The sequence below is a fragment of the Fukomys damarensis genome, unplaced genomic scaffold (genome assembly GCF_012274545.1).
Source record: "Fukomys damarensis isolate Sample0158 unplaced genomic scaffold, DMR_v1.0_HiC HiC_scaffold_37, whole genome shotgun sequence".
NCBI classification, from domain to species: domain Eukaryota; kingdom Metazoa; phylum Chordata; class Mammalia; order Rodentia; family Bathyergidae; genus Fukomys; species Fukomys damarensis.
Genome location: NW_022900949.1, coordinates 43,359,183 through 43,370,898, shown reverse-complemented (window position 1 = coordinate 43,370,898; position 11,716 = coordinate 43,359,183). Strand labels below are relative to the sequence as shown.

Genomic DNA, 11,716 nt, shown 5'->3' with positions numbered 1-11,716 from the left:
AGTGTCTTATTTCCCCCTCCATTTTGAAAGAGAGTTTTGCTGGATACATCAGTCTAGGTTGGAGGTTGTTCTCTTTTAGTACTTGAAATATCTCATTCCAGGCTCTCCTTGCCCCAAGGGTTTGTGTTGAAAAGTCTGCTGTGATTCTGATGGGCTTTCCTTTGTATGTGATTTGTTTCTTTTCTCTTACTGCTTGAAGTATTTTGTTCTTCTGTTGGGTTTCTGGGATCTTGATTATTATATATCTAGGTGTAGATTTTTTTTTATTGTAGCTAGTTGGGTTCCTATATGCCTCAGTTATCTGAATGTCAAATTCTTCCCCTCTGTTTGGGAAGTTTTCTGTCATTAATTCTGCAAACAGCTTTTTAAAGTCCTTTGTATTTTCTTCTGCTACTTCATGTATTCCTATCAGTCTTATGTTATCAGCTTTCTTGATTTAAAAAAAAACTAAGATTTTCCATCATAGGGCTAGACTAGCGTCAGTCATGGTAGATCTAGAGACCCCCCCCAACCCATACCATCAATGAACTGATCTTTATACCATTTGGTTGTACTTTGCCCTGTAGGCTCCATTCTTTAAAAATTTTGCCCAGCAGCTCTGGCTACATAGTCCTTCTTTCCTATAAAGGAATTAATGATGTATAACTTCAAAATACGCCAGAGTAGTATGTTGATTATTTCAAGCTGGAATTATATGAGGAACTGTAACTTCAGAAGGGCCATTTGTTTGTCTTTTCCTATACCTGACAAGTGATAAAGATTTTTTTGGGAGTACTGTTTTTCCTATACTGAGGTGACTTTAATGCATTAATCCACAGCACTTTCCTCTTTTACTACACCTCATAGCAGTACAAACCCATAACCTTACTCATCAGATACTGCTATTTGGGGCTATAATAAACCTGATAAACTCATTGGAATAATACTTGTCTTCCAATAACTTTTATATCTTGCCCCACATGGCACTTAGACACACACCTGGAATTTAGTATATCAGTCTAGAATTCCACTTGTTCTGTTATTCCTTCATGAATTGTCTTTTGTCTAAAAAGTATAAAGTATCTTCTTTTGTATATTTCTTCAGACATTATCCTCTTGTGTAAATCCCAATATACATAGAAACTTAATAATCTTATATGCTTTTGTCTAGTTAATCAGCCTTGTATTACATGGTTCCTAGATCCAGCCAAAGGAGCTACATAATTACTAAGGGAGGACAGAGAGTATCTTCCTTCTCTATCCTAGCAAAACCAGTAGTGCCAACTTAGCATCAAAACTGACTCTTATTGGCCTAGCATAGGTCATGCATTCATCCTTAAACCAATCAAAGTATATATAAGTGTTTCAATATTATTCTAAGTCCTTGTACATCCTGGTCTGAGCCTGGCTATGTAATACCTCTGACACTCAGGAGCACCCATTTTGGTATCTTCTCTGTGGCTTCCCCATCCTATCATTGTGGGATATCAAAAGCCAATCAGGGTTTAGAGGAGCAGAACTATGTCTGAGAATTAGAAATTCATGAGTTTTACCACCAATTTACAGAGCCAAAAATTCATGAGTCACAGAAACATGTATACAAAGACCTTGCATTAGAAGAGGTGTACACAGAGAAAGGCAAAGATACAGGGAGAAAGCAACATAAACACTGCATGGTAAGGGACAGAGAGAGACAAAGAGACACAAAACCAACAAAGACACACAAACATTGCCAGAAAGAAATGATAATTTAGAGAATTTCAGAATGAAGTGTGTGTTGGGTTATGATGGAAAATATTTATTGAAACAACAAAAAATAAACAAAACACAAAATAATTTCCAAGCCCTTGCAAAAAATGGCCAGTAATCACATAAGGATGCTCAACATTCTTAGTCATTAGAGAAATATAAATCAAACCACAATGAAACATCACTTCACACCAATAAGATGATGATAATTTGTAAGAATGTACAAAACTGGACCCTTTGGATATGACTGGTGAGTGTATAAAATGCCACAAATGCTAATCACTTATATTAGCATTAAGAGCCAAAAGTACAAGTAATCTAATGACCATCAACAGATACAGGGGAAAAAAACAGATATATGGAAAAACAGTGTGATATATCCATGCATTGGAATATTATTCAGTAATATAGTACTGAATACTGCTACAATGTGAATAAACCTTGTCAATAGTATGTTCAGTGAAAGAGGCCAGACACAAATATTTTATGATTATGATTCTATTTATAGGATATAGGCACACTAGGCAAATCTAAGGAGACAGAATATACATCAGGGGTTGCCATGGCCTGGAGAGGTAGTGGGGACTGTCTCTTATGAGTATGGGATTTTCTTTTAGGGTGATTCAACTGTTTTAGAACTTGATATAGATGGTGGTTGTTTAACAGTGGGAATGGACTAAGTGCCACTGACTTGTTCATCTAATGTTAATGATTAATATTATGTCAATCCCAAAATAGTGTTAATAATATGAATTTCACTTTAATCACACACACACACACACACACACACACACACACACACACACGAGTTCTGCTCCCTCATGTGATGATCAGTGAGATGTAGACACAGGAACAGACACATCAGCAGCTCAGGAAACAGTTACTGTCTTCCCAAGGCATCACTGCTTCACCACAGAGTCACAGGGGGAGCTCCAGATTCTGGGTGATGGCAGCAGACAAGAGAAAGAGGAGGGCTTAACCCCAGGACTTGACGTTTTCATGTAAAGGCCAAGCAGGACAGGCAGGTCAGCTAGTCAGCTAATCAGCTAGCAGGACTGGCTAGTCAGGAGAGACAGAGCCGTTCTGTGTTGGGCATGTGCTAGAGCAGCTGTGTTCAACAGCCTTGGACAGCTAATAATGTGGCTCCACAAGAGTGTAAGCCTTTTAACGTTGTTATTTTTAGTGGTAGTTTTAATGGCTCAGTTGTGCAATTTTCAAGTATGGACTATGTCAGAGACAGCAGAACACTCATGGGAGGGCACAGTGTAGAGTTAACCTTGCCTAATACATCTTCCACACAGAGTCAGTCAAATGTAAACCTCTGTATCAGAGGTTACATGTGCTTGGGCAACTTGCTGAGTAAAACACAGAGATCACCAATAATAGTATTTAAATATACCTACCTGTATATGCCTTTGAAGACAGGTGTTAATTATTATTAAGCAATCATGTAAGTTTTCTTATCTAATTATTAAAATTGGATTTTCCATTATTTCATAAAATAATTAATAAGTTAAACTACAAAAAGGAAGGCTTATTTTATATACATGAACCATATTATATATTTTATATGCAGCTCAAGACAATTCCTTTTCACTCACAGCAGACTGAGGGAGCCAAAAGATTGGACACCCATGTGCTGGAGGCTGGCTGAGAGCCCTGCTCCTCTGCAGCTCACCCTTAAGTGGGAGGGACAGAAATCAGATGGACATTTTCTTTAACCATTCATCTGTTGAGGCATTTGTAGGAAAATGGATGCAATATGAGGCCATAATATTGTGAAATACATATGACACATATATAGGATTATATATACATCATATATATGATAACTATATCACATCTATCATAAATATGATAAGTAAATAGGAAGTAAGGAGATCTTTTTTCAAATGGATAGGGGAACAAGAGATAGAGGAAGGAAGAGGGAGAGGAGGGAAAGGGGATGGAACCAAAAAGAATCAAAAGGCAAAAATATGTTGAAAATGAAGCTTTTGCAAATTGCAATAAGACCAAGAGTTTGAAAGAGCAGGGAGGAAGGGGAAATGTAGAAGTGAAAAAAAAAAGAAATTTTATGGAAAAAAAAGATGTATTATGTACATGTACCAACTCCCCATGATAAATGTGATCATTATGTACTGCAGATAGAAACTAATAAAAAATTATAGCAGCACAGTTTGTAATAGCTAAAACTTGGAAACAGCCCATTTGCCCATCATTTGGAAAATGGATAAAGAAGATGTGTTTTTTCTATAAAATGGAATACTACTCAGCCATAAAGAATGAGAATTAGATTCATTCATAGGAAAATGGATACATATTGAGGATATACTCCTAAGTGAAATAAGTCACACATGTGTAAATACCTAATAGTTTCTCTGGTGTGAAAAACTATAATGGTACATAAGGTCCTAATGATATAATTGACAATGTGAAATAGGAAGAAAGGAGCTAAAGGTGTAGGGAAAGTGGGAAGGATAGGGGAAAGCTAATAAGGGAAAAGAAAAAAACATGAGAAAATGAAAAAAATGGAAGTGAAGTGCTTGTAAAGGGGGAGGGAGGAGGGGGTCACGGGAGGGCAGGGACAAGGGGAACAAATGAGAACCAAGACCTGTCATGTAAAGGTACAAGATCCCAATAATGAATGTAACTGTACTGTATCCCTAAAATGTACCAATAAACTCAATGAGAAAAAAAAACTAATAAAAAAAACTAGATGGACAGTGAAGTGAAATAACCTTGGTGTGTGAAGAGAACTTTGCACATAGAAAGTAGAAAGTAGAACCAAAAGGAAAGCCACTGAAGTTAGGTAGACAAAGGAGATTCCCATGGAAAGAGCAACTGATCTGTGCAGACAAAGCTGAATGATGCAAAGAAGACCCCCAAGAGAGCAGGAGGTCAGTGCAAAGTTCTGAGATGGAGCATGCTTGGCACGACCTGCTCCGGAGGTCTGATGACTAGCAGAGCATCCAGAGGATACTCAGGAGGGTGCAGTGGTCAGGGCCAGAGCAGGCAGGGCCAGGAGGACCACGAATGGGAAGGGGAGGACTTTTCACCTCATTCTCATTGAGTGGGAAGGCATTGGAGGATGAAGAGCAAAGAAAGGTACACAGCTCAGGGTTGCCATTTATACAGACAGAAGTGAGGACTCAGTGTCCCTAGAGTTGGTGGCCTTGGCGACCGTGCAGCTGAACCTTCCCACCTAGGGCAGACATTGCTAATCGCCACAGGCCCTGCTCATCCCACATGAGGTTCCGATACCTTCTGCACCCAGAGCCCCAGACATACTCTGCTGATCACCCACAGCAAAATCTTGAGGGGAGCTTTAATCCACCATTATTTTCTCTCATACTTTGTCAAGGCAGGGACCACCTGGGGCTTGTCTAAAAAAGATGTAGTGACACATACAATATTTGGAGCAGACCTGGTTAGTTCTTTATTGGAAAGGGGATGCAGTCTGTAATGCGACAAACCTGAGATCCCAGGAAGATATCGAGCTGAAGTTGTAGGTGGCTTCCTGTGAGCTCATAGCTGCCCTGGAAAATGTCATGGAATTGGCAAATATGACCATGCCAACAGTTCTGGATGCTGCGGACCGCATTGAGCATAGCGTGGTATCGCTGGCGGGTGAGCCACATGCGGACCCAGGACTGTAGCCTCACAGCTGCCCAGATTTGCCGCTTGTAGAGCTCCAGCGCTTCCCACTTCTTCTTCTCCAGTTGCCTGGCTCGTGTCTGCCTCCACCAGCACTGAATGACCCACGCTCTGAGGGTGGCGTGTAGCAGTGTTCTTCGCAGGAGCGTGCCCCGCCACCAGGCCTGGATCTTTGTGCTTGCCTGTACCATGTCAGCAGGTGCCACCTTCATTGAGGAGAAGGGGTTTCAAGGAAAGAAAATGGACACTTCAGAATATATTCCCCAAAACTTCAGCCCCAGAGTATTTTAAGAAAGTCCCCCAATCCTCTGTCAATCGTGATCTCTTCCTCTGAAGTCCAAGAATTCTGTTCAGGGCAGCAGGTAGACATAGATCATCAGGAAGGATCCTACCTCTGGTTTCTCCTCTCCCATATCAGTTAAAGGACACACACACACCTCCACTGCTGTGCCTCAGGGTCCCCATTTCTAGACGTGAGCCCTCCTCCTCTTGCTACCTCACCTGGTTTTCCGTGGACCTGGTTAGCCAGTTTATAGCAAGAATCCTGTGATGCATAGGCTCTACCTGGGCCTGACCACCTATCTAGCACTCCTCACCTGCCCTTCAGACCCTCCTACCTGCTGGGGAGTAGCATCCCTTGCTCCCGCTGCCCTCTCTTCCTTGACTCCACCCCCATCCACGTTTTGCTGCTCCTTCTGTTACATCCCAATATTAAAATTTCTCTGCTCCACACGCTTTGGGGCCTTTCTCATCTATTTCTCATGGCCACTGCTTTTGGCTCCACACCTTAAACCCCTGCTTACACGCAATGCATGCACATATGTGTACACGCTCGTGCAGAAATCTGGCCTTAGCTTAGCTTCCCTTAGTCTGGCCATGCATTCCCCAAACAGCCCTCAGGACACCACTCCCAAACTTTCAAGGGCCCACTCCTCAGAGTTTCCTCTTCTGCAACCAAGTCTGCCTGCCTCAGTTATCTGCCTTTCTCAGGCTGATAGAGCAACTGGAATAAAACAGAAAAGAATAAAACAGCAAAGCGTAAGTCAATCCCTACCCATCTAGCTTTGGATAAGGTACCCCCTTGTGCAGATTGGCTGGGACATTTTTTGGTTTCTCGTAGTTATTCTGAATAATAGTAGCAACACAATTCACTCATAAATGCGCTTTGTTTTGGACCATACATTCCATGGTCATTCAATACTGTCAGCCACAGAGAAGACCATCATCAGTCTGGTGACAAGAATCAGAGATTGTAGGTCACCCTTAACCTAGGAAACCTGCACCACCTACCTGTGGCTAAGGTTGATGTTCTTGAGCCTTACCTTTTTCATTGCTCCCTTTTTTGATTTTTTGGCATCATATTTGATTATGGTTTCTCTAAATTGGACACCCTTCTGTAATCAAAGTCAAAGGAGGGAGGTTTATATGGGTTGCTCTTGGTGCAGCTCAGTACCAATTTTTAATTCTTTCCTTACCCAGCATCCATATACATAGGGCCCATTCTCTGATTAACTGTCAAAATCTACCTTCCCCTGCCTGCATTTCTGGGGGGACTGGTTGACTCAACAAGTTGACCCTTGGTTTGCAATTTGATTCCTCAAATCCCCTCAGGCTTTGATCCCCTAAGTTGCCCTTGCTTAGGGTCTAAATGGTTGCATCATGCTCAGGTCTGTATTCCTACACAAGTTGGCAGGAAGAATAGAAAAGTGGAGAGAGCAATTGTGCCATAGGATACCTATGATGCTGGCATCATGATGGATCCCAATTTCCTTTGTTGGGGAAAATGTTCATTCTTTCCTAAAGATATGCTCAAGATGTGGTTACAGAGGTAAGGCACTAGAAACACTGGTTCACTGACATAAAGGTATATAAAGTTAGTCATTTTGGTCAGGTAAAATGACATACATTAAGAAAATTTAAATATGCACCCATAAGGAATTCAATACATGGATTTCAGTTCATCATGCAGCAGAACCAAATAATGATGAGAAACAGTTTATGACAAATGACTTAACTGATGATTTATGAATGGCCCACAAACACTAGAAAAATGCCCAACAGCATCAATCATGAAAGATATAAAATCCTTAATATTAGTTTTTTTATTAAATATTGGTAAAATAATTAAGCTGTGTATAAAAAGAATCATACATCATGATCTAGTTGGGTCCCACTTAATTCATTGTTTGAAAATCAATTGATGAATTCATCATTTTTCCAGGCTGAAGCAGAAAAATGACTGTCTCAATTGATGTTGAAAAAGCATTTGACAAAATTCAATGGTTCATGATAAAAAGAAAAAAAATGCTAAAAAAAAAAATGGGCTGGAAAAAGAGCATCTGCTAAAAATCCTACAGCTAATATTATACTTAATAGTAAAGCACTCAACTGGAAAACAAGGCAAGGATGTCAGTGCTCCTCAATCTTATGTCACAGAGTGCTGGAAGTTGAGGCCAGTGCAATATGGTAAGCAAAGGAAATAAAAGGCACACTGATCATGGCGTGATTATATATGATGAAAATCCTTAGCAATGTACAAAAATTTTTTAAAAATCGTAGAATAAGTAAGTCATCAAGGTAACGGAACAAACAAAAATATAACATTTTTACCTACTAATAATAAACTCATGATCTCTAACTGAAAAATAAATTTCATTTAATAATTCTAATAAGTGAAATGCTAAATTGTAAATCTAACAGAGCATGTACAGAATTTGTATCATGGAAACTATAAAACACTGATTAAAAAATCAGAAATATGAATAAAAAGACATAAGAATTGTGTTCATGGGTTATAAGACTCAGTAAACAAGTCAATCCTGCCCACGGTGTCAACTTTCCTTCCACACTTGTCATTGAAATCTTCTTTGAAACCATCCTGATAGGGGACGTAGGTGATCTCATTGCCATGGGGGAAGGGTGGAGGTCCATGTTCCCCACTCTGCCTTGGGTGCCATGGGTCAGGATGGGGAATAGATTTTCTGTGGTGTTTGGGTATAGTACAGTAGTTATTTTCTGAATGTTTTAATCATAACAGTCTGCCTAGTTTCTGGTATTTTTGCTAGAGCATTTGTTTTGCTTTATTGTTTTGGGTATGTGGAGTCTCCTTTGTCTTTACTCATGATGTCTCCTGGGTAATAGCTTCTTCATCTCCATGTCTTTTATCAGTTAGATTAGCACAGGGACTGAAATAAGCATATAGACATTTTCATAGCAAATCAAAACAGTAATACTATGAACGTTGTCTTGAGATTAAAAATAAATCTCATGTTCTGTTTTTAAATATGTATTTCTCAAAATTGATTTTTATTGTTTTACAAAAGAATTGATCTGTGATAAATCCAACTGTGTCCAACCTGTGGCCTGCCACTTGCTTGCCCTCTTTTTTTGAGCGAAGAGGAATTTGTAGTTAGTTACATAAAAATATATAATATAGTTAATAAATATAAGTAACAAAGCTTCTTTTTTATAACTTTATTATAACTTTAAAAAGTGAAAGGGAGGAAAAAGGCAGGTGGAAGGTTGGACATGGCTGGCAGAGATCCTTAAAATGTTCCTCCCCCAGACACTTGGGAAACAGTGGTCTCAAGTGTGATCACAAAGGTGGTAGCTGAGGGAGAATGGAATTCAAAGTCATTGGAGGTGAAACACAGGTGGTTTGGAGGCACTGTCCAGCCAATGGTCCTAATGAACAATCATGCCATATAAGGGAGGAAGGGATGTAGGGATGTCGTAAATGTGCTCAGCACCCTTGGGAAGCTGCTGCAGAGGAGTAAGGAAGGAAAAGGGAGGCTCTAAGCCTTCACTCCATCATAGTTTTCTTTCTTTCTTTTTTTTTTTTTGAGACAGGGTCTCACTATGTAGTTGAGACTGACCTGGAACTATGTAGTCCAGGCTGGTCTCGAACTCACAGCGATCCTCCTGCCTCAGCCTCCCGAGTGTTGGGATTACAGGAGTGCACCACCATGCCCAGTGAAATAATCCAAAAAAATTTTTTGGGGGGGTACCGGGGATCGAACTCAGGTCCTTGCACTTGCAAGGCAGGCGGCAGCACCCCTGAGCTAAATCCCCAGCCCCAGCATAGTTTTCAAAAAGCAACAAATCAGGCAAAGAAAAGGACCCCAAGTGGGTTTGTCACCATCAGACAGGTAGTTCTCTAATAGTTGGTTCTTTCCCCTGTGGTTCTGAGGATCCAAGAGAGGTGGGTAGGGTTTTCCCTCCATTTCTGTCCTGCCTGCATCTACAGCCACTTATGCTCACTGTCTGAGCTGCACTGTCCTCATTTATGAAGTGGGGGATACCCTTGTTTTGTGGACTCTGCAGGTTTGTAGAACCAGCAAAAATACTTTTGAATGGAAAAGACCCACTGTGGGTGTGAGGAGCCAAAGGATCCCCATGAAGAGGAATCTCTGCATCTATGCTTGCACCTCAGTCCTGAACCAGCCTAGGTTGCTGCCTCCTGACATCTTATGTGGTTTCACAGGCCTCTGGGGTCCTACTTCACTTCTACTGACATCTGTGCCTACCTCTAGGCACATCATACTCCTAGAGACCCAGGATGACCCTTATTTACCTTTCCACTTCTCACTTATTTAACTTTCCACTTCCATGTATGTTGTGCAGATGGATGAGGAGGGGACTTAGGGGACAGGAGACCAATCTGGAGCCAACTCAGTAGGATCAGAGACAGTTCCTTAACTTTCAGTGGTCTATAGTCCCATGTTCTCTTATTTACATACCTTCAATTCCTTTCTTCCCTTAGGCTCTTTGTTTTGATTAGCCTTCTGCAATCAGAATGGGGTGGGAGAATGGGTGAAGACCAGCTTCTATGCAAAATCCCCAAAGTCCCTGTTCCTCACTCTGCCTAGGTCCCATAGAATCATCTGGAACTTCCCATTGCTGGTGCATCTCTCTATTCTCAGGGGAGTGAGTATGATGAACTCTTACAGAACACTGACCGCCCATGATGGTGAGAGGCCTTAGGTGTTCATCCCTTTCTGGTTGTTTCTCCTTCAACTCAAGTAGGGTCAGGAGAGGTGGTGAAAGGAGAGATGGCCATGATGTCATCATACCCCTACAGACCCAGGATGACCTCTATTTTACCTTTCCACTTCTCACTTATTCAACTTTCCACTTTTATATATGCTATGCAAATGGATGAGGAGGGGACTTAGTGGACAGGAGTCCAATCCTGAGACAATTCAGTTGGATCAAAGATGGTTCCTTAACTTCCAGGGATGCTGAAGTCAGGTCAATTGTCCCATGTTTTCTCACCTACATACCTTCAATTCCTTTTTTTCCTCAGGTTCTTTATCTTGATTAGCCTTCTGCAATCAGAATGGGATGGGAGAATGGGTGAAGACCAGCTGCTATGCAAAATCCCCAAAGTTCCTACTCCTCACTCTGCCTAGGTCCCATAGAGTCATCTGGAACTTCCCATTGCTGGTGCATCTCCCCATCCCCAGGGGAATGAGTCTGATGGAATCTTACACAACACTGACTGCCCATGATGGAGAGAGAGGGGCCTCAGGTGTTCATCCCTTTCTGGTTGTTGCTCCTTTAACTCAAGCAGGGTCAGGATAGGTGGTGGAGGGAGATATGGTCATGATGTCACAAAGGCAGATGTGACCCAAAGACTAGGCTCTCTTCTCCAGGCTCATTGATGTTGGAGGAAGAGAAAACACCTGCCTCTTTCCTTCCTGCCAGGGATGGACCAGAGTCCTCAGAGTTGGTGAGTCTGTCCTGTCCCAAGGATGACATCCCTTGCTCTAGCTCACTGTCAGGTCCATCTTTCACCAGCTACCAAGTAGCCCAAGTTGTCACAGGATCACATAGCTTTCCCAGACCATCTTGGCTTTTTAACTTTTTCATGGTTGTCTTTCATTCCACAGACATCTTTAATTTTACACTCAGGCCTTTTAACACTTAATTATAATGTTTATTTTAAAAAGACATTAATGGACACCATGTTAAAAATGTAGTCCACAGAATGTAATAAAAAATAAAAGGAAACAGGAGCCTCCTGACTTATTCCTCCAGATTCCCTCATTACTGATGTAGCCATTTAATTCTTTTTTGTATTTCTTTGTGATATACCTCAAAACATGCTGTATTGAAAATTCTTATTTTTTACTTTTATTCTCCACTGACTTCTTTCCATATGGTAAAGACTTCTGTCTTCCTTTCCACATGATGACAAGATGTCAAGGTCATGGAGGTCCAGAAAAGCCTTCTCTCTGAGAACATGCCATTCTGGGCACATGTTCTCTCTAGTGTCAAGGCAAAGACTGTAGCTGTGGCAGGTCTCAGTTGCCTCTAAGAGAGTGAGGGTGGG

The 11,716-nt window shown here is 41.1% G+C and overlaps 1 protein-coding gene across 6 annotated transcripts; it reads right to left on the bottom strand.

Moving 5' to 3' along the window:
• Positions 1–5,148: 5,148 nt before the first annotated feature.
• Positions 5,149–10,960, bottom strand: LOC104863107 (IQ domain-containing protein F5-like). 6 transcript variants are annotated; one of them, XM_010625389.1, is made up of 5 exons: positions 10,873–10,960; positions 10,665–10,709; positions 10,122–10,166; positions 6,705–6,776; positions 5,149–5,588 (listed from the first exon to the last, which is right to left on the bottom strand). In XM_010625389.1, the coding sequence occupies exons 1-5, from the start codon at positions 10,888–10,890 to the stop codon at positions 5,157–5,159; spliced, it is 612 nt and encodes a 203-aa protein (XP_010623691.1). In that variant the 5' UTR covers positions 10,891–10,960; the 3' UTR covers positions 5,149–5,156. The 6 variants fall into 6 exon arrangements, 5 of the variants coding, with proteins under 5 accessions (XP_010623691.1, XP_010623693.1, XP_010623692.1 ...); XM_010625391.1 differs by lacking the exon at positions 6,705–6,776; XM_010625390.1 differs by lacking the exon at positions 10,665–10,709.
• Positions 10,961–11,716: the final 756 nt, after the last annotated feature.